The sequence below is a fragment of the Anomaloglossus baeobatrachus genome, chromosome 4 (genome assembly GCF_048569485.1).
Source record: "Anomaloglossus baeobatrachus isolate aAnoBae1 chromosome 4, aAnoBae1.hap1, whole genome shotgun sequence".
Classification (NCBI taxonomy): domain Eukaryota; kingdom Metazoa; phylum Chordata; class Amphibia; order Anura; family Aromobatidae; genus Anomaloglossus; species Anomaloglossus baeobatrachus.
In genome coordinates, this window is record NC_134356.1 from 419,493,268 (window position 1) to 419,514,944 (window position 21,677).

At 50.0% G+C, this 21,677-nt stretch overlaps 1 protein-coding gene across 2 annotated transcripts in view; it reads right to left on the reverse strand.

Moving 5' to 3' along the window:
- Positions 1 to 468: 468 nt before the first annotated feature.
- TNPO3 (transportin 3) overlaps positions 469 to 21,677 on the reverse strand; it is a 110,964-nt gene continuing 89,755 nt past the window's right edge. For both annotated transcript variants that reach the window (XM_075345392.1, XM_075345391.1), the window contains exons 20-23: positions 9,763 to 9,930; positions 9,433 to 9,545; positions 9,037 to 9,130; positions 469 to 1,106 (exon numbers count right to left, since the gene is read on the reverse strand). In XM_075345392.1, the coding sequence (XP_075201507.1) occupies positions 9,070 to 9,130; positions 9,433 to 9,545; positions 9,763 to 9,930 (342 nt within the window). In that variant the 3' untranslated portion in view covers positions 469 to 1,106; positions 9,037 to 9,069. The remainder of the gene's footprint in view (positions 1,107 to 9,036; positions 9,131 to 9,432; positions 9,546 to 9,762; positions 9,931 to 21,677) is intronic.

The window sequence follows — 21,677 nt, forward strand, 5'->3', positions numbered from 1 at the left end:
CCGATTCCATTTAAAATTCAATACGGGAAACAGGCATCACTTAAAGTGAGAACACTGCCATGCAAAATGAATCAGAGTACTAAATGTGACAGGATAGTATGGTTTGCGCTGTATTGTGCCCACCACCTGTGGCTATTATTCTGTATGGGGGCTACTGTATTTAGCCTAGTTAACCAAATAACTGATGAGAGGATACAGGCACAGATTGACTGTACACAAATCACAGCTAAATGTAATTGAGTAACATGGGCCTGCCTTTACTTTACTGCTCCAATCTCATTGAACAAAATGTGTGTCTACTCAGCCTCAATTCACTCAGCCCACCATTGTGGTAAAGATGTGTCCTCTATATACAGCCGCACCATTATGTACATATGAGAAACCATTCACAAAACACCAAGCTGTAAACGTGGAGAAAACCAATAAAGCTCATAAATTGCCACACAAAGTAAAATTCATTTTTGTAAGTTTTATTTGCACTTTTTCTTTTCACAGAAAGTTTAGCTGCATATTTTTTTTGCATTCACGCAAATTTGTATTTCCGCCAACTGATGATCTCATCTGACGGCTTGCTTTTTTTTTTTGTTTTTTTTCTTATCCATTACAATTTTTTTTAAGTATTTTCTTGTATTTTATTTTATTTTAAAACAAGTCCATCAAGGAAAGCTCTACACCCTCCTAACCCCACCGTCTTCTCCCCTCCCCAATCCCTCCCATAATGCATATGTTGCACTTGGGCACACAGCATTGCCTGGAGAACCCCTTCACCCCCAAATCTTAGGACAATGTGGCACTGTGGGGGATTGGGATATCAGTACACTTCTGGCACGGTTTGCTCACCGAGGTTCTTACTACTGTGGAAACCACAGCTCTACAGGGAACATTTTCCTCTGACCAGAAGTGAAGGGGTTATGATTTTTCCCAGTTCTTTACATTATCTTCAGCACACGTTACATAGGGACGCCATCCACAAAGCTTTCTGGTCTGTGTTTGCCCTTGCTTTGCGTCCCCCATTTGGCATCACACACTATGGGGTATAGAAGCCAATCCACAATGGTTCTCTGTTCGGAAGGTGCCGTCTTAGTGGCCTGGGTAACCTGACTTCACTGAGAGGAAAAGAAAAGCACATCATTATGCATAAAAAGACTATACAAATTAATAACATCATAATTTTGCATTTTCTAGAAAATTAAATAGGAGCCGCTTTTCGACAGCTTACAGGCATGGAGGGATGAGAATTTTTTTTGTCAACTGTTATTATAATAAAAAAAAAAAAAAAAAAAAAAAAAATCATGAAAATTGAACAATGTCATTTCCTCCCGGCAGCGGAGCTCTCTGCATGGCGTCAGAACGCTTTTAACATACAGACTAACGGCATGTTAGTTGAGCACCATCACTGACATAATTGCTTTTCTGTTTTTCTTCTATTTTTTGGTTTATCATTCTAGAATAAAAGAAAAACCGTAAGGAATTGCTTTGGTGTAAACCTAGAAATTCCTCCTGAATTTAATAAAAAATGTCGGTTCATGAAGTCCATACCGATTCTACTCTGACCGCCCTCTTAGAATACTAAATGTAGTAGTTCACATCCACCCTGACATTTGCTGCTGAGCAATAGTGAACATGATTAAGTCCTATCTGAAGCTTCAGCCATTAGGCTTGGAAACACGTTCTGTCTGTCACACGATTTATGCTGCCCAAACCACGGGTGCTATGAAATCAGCCTGGCTGCACAATTGCAGCCAAGTATATAGTTTTCAAAAACACACCATGGAAGTGATAAACAGCAGTACACTTGATTAACCATGTCTTCCTTGAAATCACTTTTTTGCTACAGCGGTGTGGATGGTTTGAAAGGGGTCGAGTGGATAAGTGATCAATCCTTGAGGCTGGAATACTCCTTTAGGGGTTCTCGGAGAAATGTGATAATATAAAATACTTTTACATATTAAACATTTTTCAAAATACCTTTATTTAGCAAAAAGGTATGCTTTTTGTAGTACATTTTGTCTGTAAAGATGGCAACTTCCATCTAGCAGGGTGCGGCCGTCCTGGGATGGCTGCGTGAACAACCTCTGTAACACTGACATGCTCGCTGCACTGCACTAAAACTGTCAGGCTGACACAGTTGATTGATTCATTCTCAGTAAGCTAAAGAAAGGGGCTTATTTACTCCTTTAAGGCCTGTTTCAGACATCCGGCATGTCGCCGGATTCGACACACTCCAGTACAGTGTTAATACTGTACAATGGCATCACGGCAAGCTCCGATCACATGACAGCATGTGACCGGAGGTTGCCGCGATGCCATTGTACAGTATTACACTGTACTGGAGTGCACCGCATCCGGCGAAATGCCGGATGTGTGAAACGGGCCTTATCCACTCTGTTCAGTGTCCTGTCAGGTGGACTGAACAGAGGAATGCAACCTCAGCATGCCTTACAGAGCACATGTTCTTTACATAGCACGTCCTACTGTGTATCCTCTGAATTCTAAGGGCTCTGCACTGATTTATGGCAGTTGCCATCTTTAAAGTCCTGACAGAGTGCACTACAAAGAGCATAACATCTTGCTAAATAAAGGTATCTATAAAAAAGAAGGGAATTTTGTTTACTTACCGTAAATTCCTTTTCTTCTAGCTCCAATTGGGAGACCCAGACAATTGGGTGTATAGCTATTGCCTCTGGAGGCCACACAAAGTATTACACTTAAAAGTGTAAGGCCCCTCCCCTTCTGGCTATACACCCCCAGTGGGATCACTGGCTCACCAGTTTTAGTGCCAAAGCAAGAAGGAGGAAAGCCAATAACTGGTTTAAAGACCAATTCAATCCGAGGAAACATCGGAGAACTGAACCATACCACATGAACAACATGTGTACCCGAAAAAACAGAAAAACCCCGAGAAAACAGGGCGGGTGCTGGGTCTCCCAATTGGAGCTAGAAGAAAAGGAATTTACGGTAAGTAAACAAAATTCCCTTCTTCTTTGTCGCTCCATTGGGAGACCCAGACAATTGGGATGTCCAAAAGCAATCCCTGGGTGGGTAAAAGATACCTCATGATAGGGCCGTCAAACGGCCCTCTCCTACAGGTGGCCAACCGCCGCCTGAATGACTTATCTACCTAGGCTGGCGTCTGCCGAAGCGTAGGTATGCATCTGATAATGCTTGGTAAAAATAAGTAGACTCGACCAGGTGGGTGCCTGACACACCTGCTGAGCCGTAGCCTGGTGCCGTAATGCCCAGGATGCACCCACGGCTCTGGTAGAATGGGCCTTCGGCCTTGAGAGAACCAGAAGCCCAGTAGAACTGTAGGTTTCAAGAATTGGTTCCTCGAGCCCCCGAGCAAGGGTGGATCTGGAAGCTTGCGACTGTTTACGCCGACCAGCGACAAGGACAAAGAGTGCATCCGGGTGGCGCAGGAGCGCCATGCGGGAAGTAGAACCTGAGTGCTCTCACCAGAACCAACAGATGCAAATCTTTCTGAAATTGATGGACTGGACGAGGACACAAAGAAGGTGAGGTGATATCCTGATTGATATGAAAATGGGATACCACCTTAGGGAGAAATTCCGGAACCGGACGCAGAACTACCCTGTCCTGGTGAAGGACCAGGAAGGGAGTTTGTATGAGAGCGTTGCTAGCTCGGAAACTCTCCTAAGAGACGAGACCGTTACTAGAAGGCCACTTCCCGTGAAAAACGGGAAGGGAGACATCCTTCAAAGGCTCGAAAGGCGGCATCTGGAGAGCAATTAGAACCTTGTTCAGATCTCAGGGCTCTAACGGCCGCTTGTACGGAGTGCTGAGAAGACAAACTCCCCGTAGGAACGTGCGTACCTGAGGAAGTCGTCGTTTCTGAAAAAATACAGATAGCGCTGAGATTTGTCCCTAAAGGGAACTGAGCGACAACCCATTTTCCTACCTAGATTGCAGGAAGGAAGGAAACATAGACGATGCAACCGGCCAGGGAGAAACACCCTGCGCCGAGCACCGAGATAAGAACATCTTCCACGTCCTGTGGCCAATCTTGGCGGACGTTGGTATGCTAGCCTGTCTCATGGTGGCAACCACGTCCTGAGGTAATCCTGACGACACTAGGTTCCAGGACTCAATGCCACACCATCCGGTTGAGGGCCGTAGAATTCAAATGGAAGAATGGCCCTTGAGACAGCCAGTCTGATTGGTCTGGTAGTGCCCCCGGTTAGCCTACCGTGAGGCACCACAGAACCGAGTACCACAACATCCTCGGCCAATTTGTAGCGACGAGGATGGCGCGGCCGCAGTCGGTCTTGATCTAGCGCAGTACTCTGGGCAACAATGCCAGAGGTGGCACCTAAGGTAGCTGGAACTGCGACCAATGCTGAACTAAGGCGTTTGCCGCCAGAGCTCGATGATTGTGAAACCGTGCCATGAAGCTGGCACATTGTTGTTGTGCCGTGACGCCATTAGATCGACGTCCGGCCTCTGTCAGCGGCGCCAGATCTCCTGAAACCCGTCCGGGTGAGGAGACCATACTCTTTCGGCCACACTTCAGCGACTTAGGAAGTCAGCTTCCTAGTTTCCACACTTGGGATGTGAATTGTGGATATGGTGGATGCCGTGTCTTCCACCCACATCAGAACCTGCCGGACTTCCTGGAAGGCTTGCCGGTTGCGCGTTCTTCCTTGGTGGTTGATGTATGCCACCGCTGTGGAGCTGTCCGACTGAAGTCGGATATGCTTGCTTTCCAGCCGCTGTTGGAAGGATTGTAGGGCAAGATACACTGCTCTGTGTTCAAGAACATTGATCTGAAGAGTGGACTCTTGCTGAGTCCACGTACCCTGAGCGCTGTAGTGGAGAAAAACTGCTCCCCACCCTGATAGACTCGCGTCTGTCGTAACTATCGCCCAGGACGGGGATAGGAAGGACCTTCTTTTTGACCAAGAGGTGAGAAGAAGCCACCACCGTAGAGATTCCTTGGCCGCCTGAGAAAGAACGACGACTCTGTTGAGGGACGTCGACTCCTCGTCCCATTGGCGGAGAATGTCCCATTGTAGTGGACGCAGTAAAACTGCGCGAAAGGAACTGCCTCCATTGCTACCATCTTACGTAGGAAGTGCATGAGGCGTCTCAATGTGTGCGACTGGTTCTTAAAGAAGAGCTTGCAGCCCGTAGTGAATGCTGTTTGTCTAGCGGCAGCTTCACTATCGCTGAGAGAGTAAGAAACTCTATGCCTAGATATGTTATCAATAGGGTCGGGGTCGGATCTGACTTTAAAAAGTTGATGATCCACCCAAAACTCTAGAGAGTCTCCAGCGCAACGTTCGGGCAGTGTTGGCATGTTTCCTAAGAGAGTGCCTTGACAAGTAGATCGTCTAAATACGGGACCACAGAGTGACCCTGAGAGTGCAGGACTGTGACTACTGCTGCCCTGACCTTGGCGAAGACCAGTTGGACTGTCGCTAGCCGGAAGGTAGAGCTACGAACAGAGGGTGTTCGTCTCCTATAACGAAGCGTAGAAACGCTAGTGCTCTGGATCAATCGGCACGTGTGGATAAGCATCCTTGATGCCTAATGATGCTAGGAAATATCCTTGGGACCTTGAGGCGATGACATGGCGGAGGGATTCCATCCGGAATCGCCTGGTGTCCACGAGCTTGCTGAGCATTTTTAGATCCAGAACGGGACGGAACGGCCCGTTGTTATAGGTACCGCAAAGAATTTGGGGTAAAAACCGTGACCTTGTTCCTGAAGAGGAACGGGGGTCATCACTCATTCTGCCTATAGAGTGCACCCTGTTTGCAGAAGAGCAGCGGCCCGGCCGGGAGGTGGAGAAATTCTGAAGAATCGAGTTGGAGGACGAGAAGTGAGCTCTATCCTGTACCCGTGAGACAGAATGTCTCACACTCAATGGTCATTGACCTATGGCAGCTAAATATCGCCAAGGCGGGAGAGCCTGCTACCGACCGAGGCCGCAAGTCATGAGGAAGCCGCCTTGGAAGCGGGTTTTCAGACTGTCGCTTTTTTGGGCGAGACTGAGCCCGCTAAGAATCTTAGCTCCTCTGATCCTTTTGAGTCCACATTGGACGAGGAAAAATGGGACCTGCCCGAGCCTCGAAAAGGCCGAAAACCCCGACTGCCTCTTGCTCTGTTGGGGTTTGTTGTGTCCGGGCTGAGGAAAGGATGAATCCTTACCCCTGGACTGTTTGATGGTTACATCCAACGCTCACCAAACAGTCGGTCAGCAGAAAAAGGCAACTGGTTAGGCAACCTTTTTTGGAAGCAGAATCTGCCTTCCATTCACTTAACGAGCAGACCAGGCTCTGCTTAAAAACACGGAGTAGCGGGGGCTACCGCCGCACGGTTCGCAGAGTCCAGGACAACCTGAATCGCGTAAGAAACAAATGCAGACATTTGAGAGGTTAAGGATGCCACCTGCGGCACAGATGTACGTGTAACCGTGTCAATCTGTGTAAGACAAGCTGAAATAGCTTGGAGTGCCCCAAGGGAGAGAATGCCGGAGCCAACGGTGCGCCGACAGCCTCATAGATGGCTTTCGACCAGAGATCCATCTGTCTGTCAGTGGCATCTTTGAGTTTGCAGTTCCATCTCCCACTGCAACTATGGATCTAGCTACAAGCCTGGAGATTGGAGGATGCCGCTCGGGACATTGGGTCCAGTCCTTGACCAAGTCAGGGGACAGGGATAACGTGTATCCTAAGCCGTTTGGAGAAGCGCATATCTGGATAAGCGTGGTGTTCCTGGACTGCCTCTCTGAAGGCAGAGTGGTCCAGAAAAATACGTGAAGCTGACTCCTCCACTGGAGGAGCTGTGAGAAATAACCCACATTCTATAGATGGACGCTATAAGATTATTTACTATGGCGTCACAATCAGGTGTATCCAGATTGAGAGCGGTCTCAGGATCAGAATCCTGAGCCGCTACTTCCGCCTCATTACACAGCGAGTCCTTCTGTTAGGACCCTGATGAAACCGAGGCCGCTCATAGCGAGCCCACTTAGGCTGTCTGGGACTGACGTCCGTGCAGAGCCGTGACTCTGGGATGCGTGTGACATTCCCGGAGCTGTTAGTTATTCACACTGAGGGGGGCCATCTTGTCTCTGTATCGTACAGAAACTGACACTAATGGCTGCCGGTGTCCTTGTAGAGAAGGAAGCCGTGGGCGTGCCTGAGAAAGTGCGGGAATCCGGTTTCACAGTGCACACAGTGAGAGGGGTGGAGTATGCAAAACATACTCCAGCTCTCAGCTCTGCTCTATGCAGCGTCACGCCCCTACCCCGACTGTCAGGGCTGTGGGCGGTAACGAAGGGAGACTAGGCCCAGAAGCCGGGGACTCGAGTTAACAGCGCGGCCGCCGTAAAAGCGCGGGCCGCGCTGAAGTCCCCGGCGCACCACAAGTGCCAGCCGCGCCGCAGTCCCAGCGGCCGGCGCGACCGATTCATAGAAGTGGCCAGCGTCCCGCCCCTCTCCTGACTGGCAGGTCTGGGGGCGGGAACGAACGGAAGCAGGCCGCAAAAGCCGGGGACTCTAGTTATCAGCGCGGCCGCCGTAAAAGCGCGGGCCGCGCTGAAGTCCCCGGCGCACCACAAGTGCCAGCTGCGCCGCTGCCAGCGGCCGGCGCGACCGATTCCTGGAAGTGGCCAGCGTCCCGCCCCTCTCCTGACTGGCAGGTCTGGGGGCGGGAACGAACGGAAGCAGGCCGCAAAAGCCGGGGACTCTAGTTATCAGCGCGGCCGCCGTAAAAGCGCAGGCCGCGCTGAAGTCCCCGGCGCACTACAAGTGCCAGCCGCGCCGCAGTCCCAGCGGCCGGCGCGACCAATTCCCATAAGAGAGCCTGCTTCAGCAAAGCTGAATGAGGCCATGGCACAGGCGCCGCAGCGCTGATGTCCCCCGGCGCACTACAACACCCAGCATGCTGCGGTGTGAGCGCCAAATGCACGGGGACACAGAGTACCTTGAGGAAGCAGGGCCATGTCCCTGATGTACTCCGCTCCATCCAGCATCTTCTCCAGGGGCTGTAGATGGAGCACGGTCTCAGTGCCTGGAGACCGGTAAATCCCACTTCACCCAGAGCCCTGTAAAAAGGGATGGGGAAGGAATCAGCATGTGGGCTCCTGCCGCCGTACCCGCAATGGGTACCTCAACCTTACAAACACCTCCGACATACAGTGGGGTGAGAAGGGAGCATGCTGGGGACACTATATGTGTCCTCTTTTCTTCCATCCGACATAGTCAGCAGCTGCTGCTGACTAAAAAGTGGAGCTATGCGTGGATGTGTTGCCTCCTTCGCACAAAGCACAAAACTGGTGAGCCAGTGATCCCACTGGGGGTGTATAGCCAGAAGGGGAGGGGCCCTACACTTTTAAGTGTAATACTTTGTGTGGCCTCCAGAGGCAATAGCTATACACCCAATTGTCTGGGTCTCCCAATGGAGCGACAAAGAAAATTAATATATAAATATGTATTTAATTATTATTCACTGAGAACCTTTTTAAAGGGAATCTGTCTCAGATGTACACAAAACTGTACACACACCAGAGATTTCAATGGATACAGTATATGTTTTACTGAAACATTTCCCATAAAAAAGTATATCTTATCAACTCCGGCTCCATAACATCCTGCCGCAGATCAGATACCATCTTCAACATGACAGGTTCCCTTTAAGAGACAGAAGCAGTCCAGTGCTTTTGGTTTTTAGGCTGGAGCTCTCACTGACTGTGAACTCATATTTGCCCCTCAATTTGTGCATAATAAACAGCACACTTGTCGTGGTGCCACCATTCCAGATCTGTTCTCAGGGGAAGCTCCTGTGATACGCTCTACATAATTATTGCAATTTGTATTTCTAGAACAAATCCATGTACAGTGTAGCTTCATACGGAGTATCTATTAAACATACGTCAAACTTTAGTTTGTTTCCAGCAGGCGTTTGTACCAGATATGAACCGCCTGTCAATGTTCTCACCAACAGTAAAACGCCGCACGTTACTCTATCTGGTTGAAAACACAACCTGGGATCCAAAGCAAAAGGACTCACCGTGACAGACAGGCTGGTGACGTAGGAGCACAGCTATCGGAATAACCTGGTGAAATCTCTCAGAGCCCAACACACCTGTTTACATTCCTCAGCACTGTAACACAAACAAAGGAAAATCAGTAGTTACCAGGCACAAGGGTGTGTGTCACAGAATCACCCAAAAACACATCTGACAACTTTGAAGAAAGGTAGAAGACTCCATAAGTGTGATGTGGAAAGAACATGACATTGTACACACATCTCACACAGAGGCTTCTTGACTTTTATTAGGTTGTCTTATTTCTAGGTTTTGACCAGATTTACATTAATCCAGTGTCCTTGTCTGTGCTAGAACTGCGAAACACATAGAAGTCACATCTTGTCCCACTCATGGTCAACCAGTAAGGCTTGTCTCACCTTGTGACTTGCTTATGGAAGTCTGTTAACTGTTTATGAGTCACTGTAATAGCACCCCCTGACATCTCCTTTGGTAAACTCTTCAACGATGTTTCCAGCCACCTACAAAATGTCTGAAAGGAGAAATCAAACAATGGGTTCACTCGTATAAGCTCGGGTCAGAACATGCAAATTACAAGCCAAGAATTTTAAAGCAGAAACTTGCTCAGTTACTAAACATTAATATTAGACGGAAGCCCATCAAAATGATACACTGAATTACTGAACTAGCCAAAGCCATTTATTCCAGGGCTACCAGCCAATGAGATCCACAGAAAGCATTTTCCTTACCGGCCTGTCGAAGATCATGATCTCCCAGATGACTTCAGCCACATCGGGCAAGGTGTAAGGTGGGAGGCAGAAACAGCACGAATGTAGAAGCTGACTAATCAGTTGTTGCCCAAACTGGCCCAGCACCTGTTGGATCAGGTCCTTCCGTACCTCAAAGTTTTCTTCATGCTGGAATTGAGACAAGGGTTGAGTTCTCTGATAGCATCCAGTCTAGTTCTTTATTCCAAAATATCACATACTCAGAGCTGGATGTACAATAATCTATATTTCAAATTTCCCATCTCATGTCATTGTATAATGGGGAAAAGTAGTATTTACAATCCTCCCAAAATGTAAACTATCCAGAAGATGATAATGTGTGATCGGTGACCATCTGGAACACCCACTGATGCTAAACAGGGCTTTTTGGTGCCACGCTGGACTACAGCAGTACCCACACAGGCGCAGCTCCATATTATTCACTCTAAGGGACTACAGGAGCCAGCTGAATAGAGCTGTGCACTATCACACAGACCATGAATAGAGCAGTGACACGCAGAAGTATGTATAGAATTTCAGTAAATTCTGGTTTAAGCCATCTTCCTTTGAACAAACATACATGATCTCCTCACTCAGTGGTGGAGCAGGGCTGTGACAGGAGAAAGTCAAAACAAAACTTCTCCTTGGCTGCCTACAAGGGGCTTTATTTTTCTCCAGCTTCATCCTGCTCCATGCTCAGTCAGTCTCCATGCCCTGCTGTAAAGATGTCAAACTGGCTCAGCAGAACAAGTTTATAAATAAGCATGGAGCAGGATGAAGCTGGTGAAAAAAAACCTGTGTGCTCAGTCATGTCATCCAATGAGAAGCTTTTCCCCCCCTATCACAGCCCTGCAACAAGGCACTCCAAGCTTGGTCAGTCAAGCTTGTTCTCGATGATGCTTATCTGCTGGCCAAGTCAAGTCTTGAGCAGTATTTCTGGCTACAACCTGACATGACTGCAGTTTGATATATGTGATGGTGGACATTTTCATCACATTCTCTGAGAACCCCTTACAGCCTCATACAAGCCAATGGAAGCGGATGAGCTCAGGTCAGAAGACCCCTGGACTTAGATGTGAATTACATTAAATTTATATTATCTCGTGTACTACATTACTATCTACATTTACCGGCTACACTTTTAATCCACAATTATTTAACCCCTTCACCACTCGATTTTCCATTTTAGTTTTTTTCTTCTTCTTCAAAGAGCCATAACTATTATTTTTCAGTCAATATAGCCATATAAGGCCGCGCGCTCACATCAGCGGTATTTGCCGCAAAACCTGATCCGTCATAAATACATTTCAGTTCCATTAATTTACAATGGAATCGCGACAAGATGCGGTCACATGCGGTTTGTGTGTGCCGCACGCAATCACATATCACCGCATCTTGCCGCAATTCCATTGTAAATGAATGGAAATGAAACATTTATGACGGATCCGGTTTTGCAGCAAAATACCATTGATGTGAGCTCTCGAAAGAAGGGGAGCAAAAAACGCAAAAACGGAAAGTGCCCCGGGGCTGAAGGGGTTAATTGCTGTGAAAAAAAATTAGAAGTTTGTAAAAATAAAATATTTTCTTTTGTCGCCATTTTCCAAGGCACATATTTTAATTTTTCGGGATCTGGGGCTGTGTGATGACTTATTTTTTGTGCCCTAAGCTGACGTTTTTCCAGATACCATTTTTGGGAAGATGTGAGGTTTTGATCGCCTCTTATTGCATTTTATTGTAATATTGTGGGGGCCCAAAAAAACATAATTCTGATGTTATAATTTGTTTTTACATTATGCTGTTTACCGATCAGATTTATTTATTTTGTATTTTGATAGATCAGACATTTCTGAACACCCGCGTTAAAAAGTAAAAATACATGTGGTATTTTCAATGTGGCAACATTTATTTATTATTTTTTTTTATAAACCCACTCATGCTCAAATCACCCCCGATTTGAGCATGAGTGGGTTTATAAAAAAAAAAACAAAACAAAACAAAACAACTTTTTTTTAATTGTATTTATTACTTCCCTTAGAGAACTTGCAGCTGCAAACTTATGATCGCTTGTATAGCAGAAATCATGATCGCCTATGAACACCAGCTCACAGCCAATGTTCACAGAAAGATCGTCATGACAGACAGAGGTCATCAGCTAACTCCCGTCTGCAATGACGACCCATCAGCACCCCTCAATCACTTCTCGTGGCTGCCGATGGTAGTGCGGAATGGCACGCTCCTCGCCGACACGTGTTAACTGGTTAACAGCTGTGGGCAGATCTCCAATCTACCCGTGTCAGTTAGAGGTTGATTAGATCAGCCGACATGTGCAGGGAAAGATGCGGGGACACAACCTTGGACGTAAAAGTACATTCAAGGCCATAAAAGGGTTAACCTCTTCACGACCATGGACTGATATATCCGTCATGGAGCGTGTCCCGTTAAGCCCCGCCCCCTGCCGCGAGCAGGCGGCGTTGGTCGGCACACATATCAGCTGTTTTCAACAGCTGACGTGTGTGCCTGCTAGCCGCGGGTGGAATCGGTTCCACCCGCGGCCATTAACCCCTTCAATCTTGCTGCCAAAGTCTGGCAGCAAGATCTAAATGCGCGCGGCCATGTTTTTTACTTACCGCCGCCCCCACCGGAAGTCACGTGCATGATCACGTGACAATCGGTGGTTGCTATCGTAGCACAGGGTCATGTGATGACGCCTGCAGCTATGAAGTTTCACTTTCGTTTTCCCTTGGACGACAGCAGAGAGAAATAGAAAGTGACTGAATCTGCTGTTTACAGCTGTATAGCTGTGATCAGCAGATAGATAAGAGTGATCGGATTGCTGATCGCTAAAGCCCCCTAGGGGGACTAGTTAAAAAAAAAAAAAAAAAAGAGAGAATTTTGTTTACTTACCGTAAATTCTTTTTCTTATAGTTCCGTATTGGGAGACCCAGACATTGGGTGTATAGCTTCTGCCTCCGGAGGACACACAAAGTACTACACTAAAAAGTGTAGCTCCTCCCTCTGAGCATATACACCCCCTGGATAACCAGATCTAGCCAGTTTAGTGCAAAAGCTGAAGGAGAATAGCCACCCACAAGTAAAGACAGAGCAAGAACCGGAACAACCGGAGCCTCTGTCTACGACAACAGCCGGTGATAACACGCGGAACAAGAAACTGCCAACAGGCAACAGGGAGGGTGCTGCGTCTCCCAATACGGAACTATAAGAAAAAGAATTTACGGTAAGTAAACAAAATTCTCTTTTTCTTTATCGTTCCTATGGGAGACCCAGACATTGGGACGTCTCAAAGCAGTCCATGGGTGGGAATAATGGGTGACAGCCGCCTGAAGGATGCGTCTGCCCAAGCTCGCATCTGCCGAAGCATGAGCATGCACTTGGTAGTGCTTTGAAAAGGTATGCAGACTAGTCCAAGTGGCAGCCTGACAGACCTGCTGAGCCGTAGCCTGGTGCCTGAAAGCCCAAGAGGCACCGACAGCTCTGGTCGAGTGTGCCTTGATCCCCGGCGGGGGAGGCACCTGAGTACACTGGTAGGCATCGGAAATGGCCGACCTAATCCAAAGAGCTAAGGTCGGCTTAGAAGCCGAGAGGCCCTTACGCCGACCTGTGGTTAGCACAAAAAAAAAGGTGCACCGCCTAAGAACAGCGGTGCGAGACACATAGATCCGGAGCGCCCGCACCAGATCCAGAGTATGCAACGCTTTTTCAAAGCGATGAACAGGAGCCGGACAAAAGGAAGGCAGGGAAATGTCCTGGTTAAGGTGGAAAGGAGAAACCACCTTAGGGAGAAAATCCGGAGTCGGACGGAGAACCACCTTGTCTTGATGAAAAACCAAAAAAGGTGACTCCGAAGAGAGCGCAGCCAAATCAGAGACTCTCCTGAGGGAAGTTATGGCCACTAGAAAGACCACCTTCTGTGAAAGACGAGACAAAGAAACCTCCCTAAGAGGCTCAAAGGGGGGTTTCTGCAAGGCCGTGAGGACCAGATTGAGGTCCCAGGGATCCAAGGGCCGCTGGTAAGGCGGAATGATGTGAGACGCGCCCTGCATGAAGGAGCGCACCTGAGCCAGCCGGCCGATACGCCGCTGGAACAACACTGACCGAGCAGAGACTTGTCCCTTGAGGGAATTGAGGGATAGTCCTAGCTGCAGACCGGACTGTAGAAAGGACAGAAGGGTCGGCAAGGAAAAAGGCCAAGGAGCATGGCCGGAAGAGCGACACCAGGACAGGAAAATTCTCCAGGTCCTGTGATAGATTTTGGCCGAGGAAGACTTCCGAGCCCGAGTCATAGTGGAGATGACTTCAGGAGGAATACCAGAAGCCGTCAAGATCCAGGACTCAAGAGCCACGCCGTCAATCTGAGAGCCGTAGAATTCTGGCGGAAAAACGGACCTTGTGAGAGAAGGTCTGGACGGTCCGGAAGATGCCACGCCACCTCTACGGACAGATGGAGCAGGTCTGGGTACCAAGCTCGCCTGGGCCAGTCCGGAGCAATGAGGATGACCCGACGGCCCTCCATTCTGATCTTGCGCAGAACTCTGGGCAAGAGAGCTAGAGGGGGAAACACGTAGGACAGACGAAACTGGGACCAATCTTGAACCAGAGCGTCCGCTGCAAAGGCCTGAGGGTCGTGGGAGTGAGCCACATAAACCGGAACCTTGTTGTTGTGCCGGGATGCCATTAGATCCACTTCTGGAGTGCCCCACTTGCGGCAGATTGACTGAAACACTGCCGGATGCAGGGACCACTCGCCACTGTCCACGCTTTGACGGCTGAGATAATCTGCCTCCCAGTTTTCCACGCCTGGGATGTGGACTGCGGATATGGTGGACTTGGAGTCCTCCGTCCATTGAAGGATGCGTTGAACCTCCAACATTGCCAGGCGGCTGCGTGTCCCGCCTTGGTGATTGATGTAGGCAACCGCTGTCGCGTTGTCTGACTGGACTCGGATGTGCTTGCCCGCCAACAGGTGGTGAAAGGCTAGGAGAGCTAGAAGCACAGCTCTGGTTTCCAGCACATTGATCGAGAGGGCTGATTCGGACGGAGTCCAAGTGCCCTGTGCTCGGTGGTGGAGGCATACCGCTCCCCAGCCGGATAGACTGGCATCCGTGGTGAGGATCACCCAGGACGGGGCCAGGAAGGAGCGTCCCTGAGACAGAGAGAGAGGCCGAAGCCACCACTGAAGGGAGCCCCTGGTCTGTGGCGACAGAGCCACTAGCCTGTGCAAGGAGGAAGTCCGCTTGTCCCAACAGCGGAGAATGTCCAGCTGCAGAGGACGCAGATGGAACTGGGCAAAGGGAACAGCCTCCATTGACGCCACCATCTGACCCAGCACCTGCATTAGGTGCCTGATGGAATGACGGCGGGGCCTCAGCAGAGAGCGCACCGCCAGATGGAGGGACTGCTGTTTGACTAAGGGCAGCTTCACAAGTGCCGGCAGAGTCTCGAACTGCATCCCTAGGTACGTGAGCCTCTGGGTCGGAGTCAGAGTGGATTTGGGCAGATTGACAAGCCACCCGAATTGGGCTAGAGTGGCGAGAGTGAGCGAGACACTCCGCTGACAGTCTGCACTGGATGAAGCCTTGACTAGAAGGTCGTCCAGGTAAGGAATCACTGCCAACCCCTGAAGGTGCAGAACCGCAACCACTGCTGCCATGACCTTGGTGAATACTCGAGGGGCCGTGGCTAACCCGAAGGGGAGAGCCACAAATTGGAAATGTTCCTCTCCGATTGCAAAACGTAGCCAACGCTGGTGTGAAACTGCAATTGGCACATGCAAATAGGCATCTCTGATGTCGATGGATGCCAGGAAATCTCCTTGGGTCATTGAGGCAATGACTGATCGCAGAGACTCCATGCGAAAATGCCGCACCTGAACATGCTTGTTGAGAAGCTTGAGATCCAGGATGGGCCGGAAGGAACCGTCCTTTTTGGGGACTAGGAAGAGATTTGAGTAGAAACCTCTGAACCGTTCCTGGGCGGGAACCGGTACAATTACTCCGTTGGCCTGCAAGGATGCCACGGCCTGAGAGAAGGCGGCGGCCTTGGAGCAGGGGGGAGTTGACAGAAAAAATCTGTTTGGCGGGCTGGAAGAGAATTCTATCCTGTAGCCGTGGGAGATGATATCCCGCACCCACTGATCGGAGACGTGTTGAAACCACACGTCGCCAAAGTGGGAGAGCCTGCCACCGACTAAGGACGTTGCTGGCGCGGCCAGATAGTCAAGAGGAGGCTGCCTTAGTGGCAGCAGCTCCTGCGATCTTTTGTGGACGCGCCTTTCTGCGCCAGTTGGGTTTTTGGTCCTTGGCTTGGTTAGTGGACGAGGCCGAGGGCTTAGAGGATGACCAGTTGGAGGAACGAAAGGAACGAAACCTCGACTGGTTCCTACCCTGGGCAGGTTTCCTGGTTTTAGTTTGTGGCATGGAAGTACTCTTCCCGCCAGTAGCTTCCTTAATAATTTCATCCAGTTGTTCACCGAATAGCCTGGATCCAGCAAAAGGGAGCCCAGCAAGGTACTTCTTTGAAGAAGCATCTGCCTTCCACTCTCGAAGCCACAAGATCCTGCGGATAGCGAGGGAATTAGCCGAAGCCACCGCAGTGCGGTGAGAAGCCTCCAGCATGGCAGACATGGCATAGGATGAAAAAGCTGAAGCTTGGGATGTTAAGGCAACCATTTCGGCCATAGATTCCTTGGTGAGGGAATGCATCTCCTCTAGAGAAGCAGAGATGGCTTTGAGAGCCCACACTGCTGCAAAAGATGGGGAGAACGAGGCCCCTGCCGCCTCATATACAGATTTGGCCAGAAGGTCAACCTGGCGGTCAGTGGAATCCTTAAGAGAGGTGCCATCAGCCACTGATACAACGGTCCGGGCTGAGAGTCTAGACATCGGGGGGTCTACCTTTGGTGAATGAGCCTACTCCTTGACCACCTCAGGTGGAAAGGGAAAACGGTCATCAGAACCACGCTTTGGGAAGCGTTTGTCAGGACAGGCCCTAGGCTTGGTCACAGTGGCCTGAAAACTGGAGTGGTTAAAGAACACACTCCTTGTCCTCTTAGGCAAGGTAAACTGGTGCTTTTCTGCCAGAGAGGGTTGCTCCTCTGATACTGGCGGATTGAGGTCCAGTACAGAATTAATGGACGCACTCAAATCACTAACATCTGAGTCACTTTCGGACAGATCAATGGGGCACATGGAGGTAGCCTCCGAGCCCCCAGTAAAGGCATCCTCCTCGTCCTGCGAGTCAGCTCTTGAATCAGAGCCGCGGGACGAGGAAGGAGAGGGGGCCCTGCGTCTCCTTTTAGGAGGACGGGGTCTGGGACCAGATGAAGAATCCTCTGTGAGCTCCGCTGAGAGAGCCCTAGCAGCAGAGGCGCCCTGAGAAGGGGGCTGATGCATGTTCAGCAAAGTCCGGGACAGCTGTCCCATGGAGTCGGCAAAAGACTGGGAGATTGACCTAGAGAAGGATTCTACCCAAGCCAGGGGTTCAGCCACCGGAGCCGGAGCAGCCGGAGGGACCACTGTGGGTGCGATTCCAGGCTGAGGCATTGTCAGGTTAGAGCAGGCATCACAATGTGGATATGTGCTCGGTTCAGGCAGCACGAGCTTACATGCAGTGCATATTGAGTACAGCCTTGCTCCTCGTGTGAGACATGCTGCTGAAGTGGGGGCTCTGAGCCAGAATGACCCCCAGAGAGTATATAAGAAGGTCCACAACCGGAGGTTGTGGCTTACCAGACCGTTTGTGTGCCCTCCAGATCCCACAGCCCGGACCCCCAAGCAGCTTAGCAGGGATGCTGCAGCCAGCGCTGATCCAGAGAAAAAACGCTGAGAAAATGGCGCCGAAGCGAGGAGAGGGGGCGGGACCTGCTCTGAGAGCGGGATCTGGAGGGCCAAGGAGATTTACAGGGGAGGGGACATGTACTCAGAGAGGAGTGTCCCTCCCCTGTGCCGAACGGCCGCTGGGCGGAGCCGCACTGTCCCTCTGCATGATTGACATGCGAGGGCAGTGAAATCGAAAGTAGGTCTCCAGCGAAGGCGGGGACTAAATTTAAGCGATGCGGCCGGCGCGCAGGCACTATCGGCGCGGTTCTCAGGCGACAACCAGAGAACCGGCCGGAAATGTCAGAAAAGTTACACAGCACACTCTCCCACCATAATAAAGTACCGGGACCCCCCGAATATAAACGTCTCAGGTACTTAGCTTGCTGAGACGCAGGGTTCCAAGTCCCTGAGGATGAGTGCTCCGTCCAGCAGGATCCTGAAGGGCTGCGGATGGAGACCGGTCTCCTGCAAAGCAAAGAGAACCGTGCTGGCTCCCACTTCAAGCCAGAGCCCGAGGGATAGTGAAGGAGCGCGGCATGAAAGGCTCCAGCCTTGGAATCAACCTTAACAACACCGCCGACACAGTGGGGTGAGAAGGGACATGCCGGGAGTCCAGGCTTGGACCCGCTTTTCTTCAAAAACTTTCCAAAAATGAAAAATCAGATGAGAATGCATGTGTGGATGTATGCCTCCTGAACACAAAGCAATGAACGAGCTAGATCTGGTTATCCAGGGGGTGTATATGCTCAGAGGGAGGAGCTACACTTTTTAGTGTAGTACTTTGTGTGTCCTCCGGAGGCAGAAGCTATAAACCCAATGTCTGGGTCTCCCATAGGAACGATAAAGAAAAAAAGTAAAAAAAAAAGTTTTAAAAAATAAAGCAAAACCTAAAAGTTCAAATCACCCCCATTTCCCCCCAATGAAAATTAAAGGGTTAAAAACTAAATAAATATACACATATTTGGTATCGCTGCGTTCAGAAATGCCCGATCTATCAAAATATAAAATAAATTAATCTGATTGGTAAACGGCGTAGTGGCAAAAAAATTCCAAACGCCAAAATTACGTTTTTTGGTCGCCGCAAGTTTTACGCAAAATGCAATAACAGGCGATCAAAACGTAGCATCTGCGCAAAAATGGTACTATTAAAAATGACAGTTCGAGACGCAAAAAATAAGCAGTCACTGAGCCATAGATCCTGAAAGAAGGGAATTTTGTTTACTTACCGTAAATTCCTTTTCTTCTAGCTCTAATTGGGAGACCCAGACAATTGGGTGTATAGGCTATGCCTCCGGAGGCCGCACAAAGTATTACACTTAAAAGTGTTAAGCCCCTCCCCTTCTGCCTATACACCCCCCGTGCTCCCACGGGCTCCTCAGTTTTGGTGCAAAAGCAAGAAGGAGGAAAAAATTATAAACTGGTTTAAAGTAACTTCAATCCGAAGGAATATCGGAGAACTGAAACCATTCAACATGAACAACATGTGTACACAAAAAAACAGGGGCGGGTGCTGGGTCTCCCAATTAGAGCTAGAAGAAAAGGAATTTACGGTAAGTAAACAAAATTCCCTTCTTCTTTGTCACTCTATTGGGAGACCCAGACAATTGGGACGTCCAAAAGCAGTCCCTGGGTGGGTAAAATAATACCTCGTAAGAGAGCCGTAAAAACGGCCTCTTCCTACAGGTGGGCAACCGCCGCCTGAAGGACTCGTCTACCTAGGCTGGCATCCGCCGAAGCATAGGTATGCACCTGATAGTGCTTCGTGAAAGTGTGCAGGCTCGACCAGGTAGCCGCCTGACACACCTGCTGAGCCGTAGCCTGGTGCCTCAAAGCCCAGGACGCGCCCACGGCTCTGGTAGAATGGGCCTTCAGCCCTGAGGGAACCGGAAGCCCAGCCGAACGGTAAGCTTCGATAATTGGCTCCTTGATCCACCGAGCCAGGGTTGATTTGGAAGCCTGTGACCCTTTACGCTGGCCAGCGACAAGGACAAAGAGTGCATCCGAGCGGCGCAGGGGCGCCGTACGAGAAATGTAGAGTCTGAGTGCTCTCACCAGATCTAACAAGTGCAAATCCTTTTCACATTGGTGAACTGGATGAGGACAAAAAGAAGGTAAGGAGATATCCTGATTGAGATGAAAGGGGGATACCACCTTAGGGAGAAATTCCGGAACCGGACGCAGAACCACCTTGTCCTGGTGAAACACCAGGAAGGGAGCTTTGCATGACAGTGCAGCTAGCTCAGACACTCTGCGAAGTGAAGTGACTGCTACTAGAAAAACCACTTTCTGCGAAAGGCGTGAGAGAGAAATATCCCTCATTGGCTCGAATGGTGGTTTCTGAAGAACCATCAGCACCCTGTTCAGATCCCAGGGTTCTAACGGCCGCTTGTAAGGAGGAACGATGTGACGAACCCCCTGCAGGAACGTGCGTACCTGTGGAAGTCTGGCTAGGCGCTTCTGGAAACAACACAGAGAGCGCTGAGACTTGTCCCTTAAGGGAGCCGAGCGACAAACCCTTTTCCAGTCCAGATTGAAGGAAGGACAGAAAAGTGGGCAAGGCCAAAGGCCAGGGAGAAAAACCCCCAGCAGAGCATCATGACAGGAAAATTTTCCACGTCCTGTGGTAGATCTTGGCAGACGTTGGTTTCCTAACCTGTCTCATAGTGGCAATGACCTCTTGAGATAATCCTGAAGACGCTAAGATCCAGGACTCAATGGCCACAGTGTCAGGTTGAGGGCCGCAGAATTCAAATGGAAAAACGGCCCTTGAGACAGCAAGTCTGGTCGGTCTGGTAGTGCCCACGTTTGGCCGACCGTGAGATGCCACAGATCCGGGTACCACGACCTCCTCGGCCAGTCTGGAGTGACGAGGATGGCGCGGCGGCAGTCGGCCCTGATCGTGCGTAACACTCTGGGCAACAGTGCCAGCGGAGGAAACACATAAGATAGTTGAAACTGCGACCAATCCCGAACTAAGGCGTCTGCCGCCAGAGCTCTGTGATCGTGAGATCGTGCCATGAATGCCGTGACCTTGTTGTTGTGCCGGGACGCCATTAGGTCGACTTCCGGCCTCCCCCAGCGGCAACAGATCTCCTGAAACACGTCCGGGTGAAGGGACCATTCCCCTGCGTCCATGCCCTGGCGACTGAGAAAGTCTGCTTCCCAGTTTTCGACGCCCGGGATGTGAACTGCGGAGATGGTGGAGGCCGTGGCTTCCACCCACATCAAAATCCGCCGGACTTCCTGGAAGGCTTGCCGACTGCGTGTTCCGCCTTGGTGGTTGATGTAAGCCACCACTGTGGAGTTGTCCGACTGAATTCGGATCTGCTTGCCTTCCAGCCACTGCTGGAACACGTTTAGGGCAAGATACACTGCCCTGATCTCCAGAACATTGATCTGAAGCGAGGACTCTTGCTGAGTCCACGTACCCTGAGCCCTGTGGCGGAGAAAGACTGCTCCCCACCCTGACAGACTCGCGTCCGTCGTGACCACCTCCCAGGATGGGGGTAGGAAGGATTTCCCATGCGATAAAGAAGTGAGAAGAAAGCCACCCCCGAATGGAAGCTTTGGTTAGGATGTCCCAATGAAGAGGACGCAGGTGAAACTGCGCGAAAGGGACTGCATCCATTGCTGCCACCATCTTCCCCAGGAAGTGCATGAGGCCCCTCAAGGTGTGTGCCTGACCTTGAAGGAGAGATTGCACCCCTTTCTGTAGTGAACGCTGCTTGATCAGCGGAAGCTTCACTATCGCTGATAGGGTATGAAACTCCATGCCAAGATATGTCAGCGATTGGGCTGGTGTCAGATTTGACTTTGGAAAATTGATGATCCACCCGAAACTCTGGAGAGCCTCCAGAGAAGCGTCGGGGCTGTGTTGGCATGCCTCTTGAGAGGGTGCCTTGATCAGCAGATCGTCCAAGTAAGGGATCACCGAGTGACCCTGAGAGTGGAGGACCGCTACTACGGGAGCCCTAACCTTGGTGAAAACCCGTGGGGCTGTAGCCAGGCCGAACTGCAGTGCCACGGACTGCAGGTGTTCGTCTCCTATGGTGAAGCGCAAGA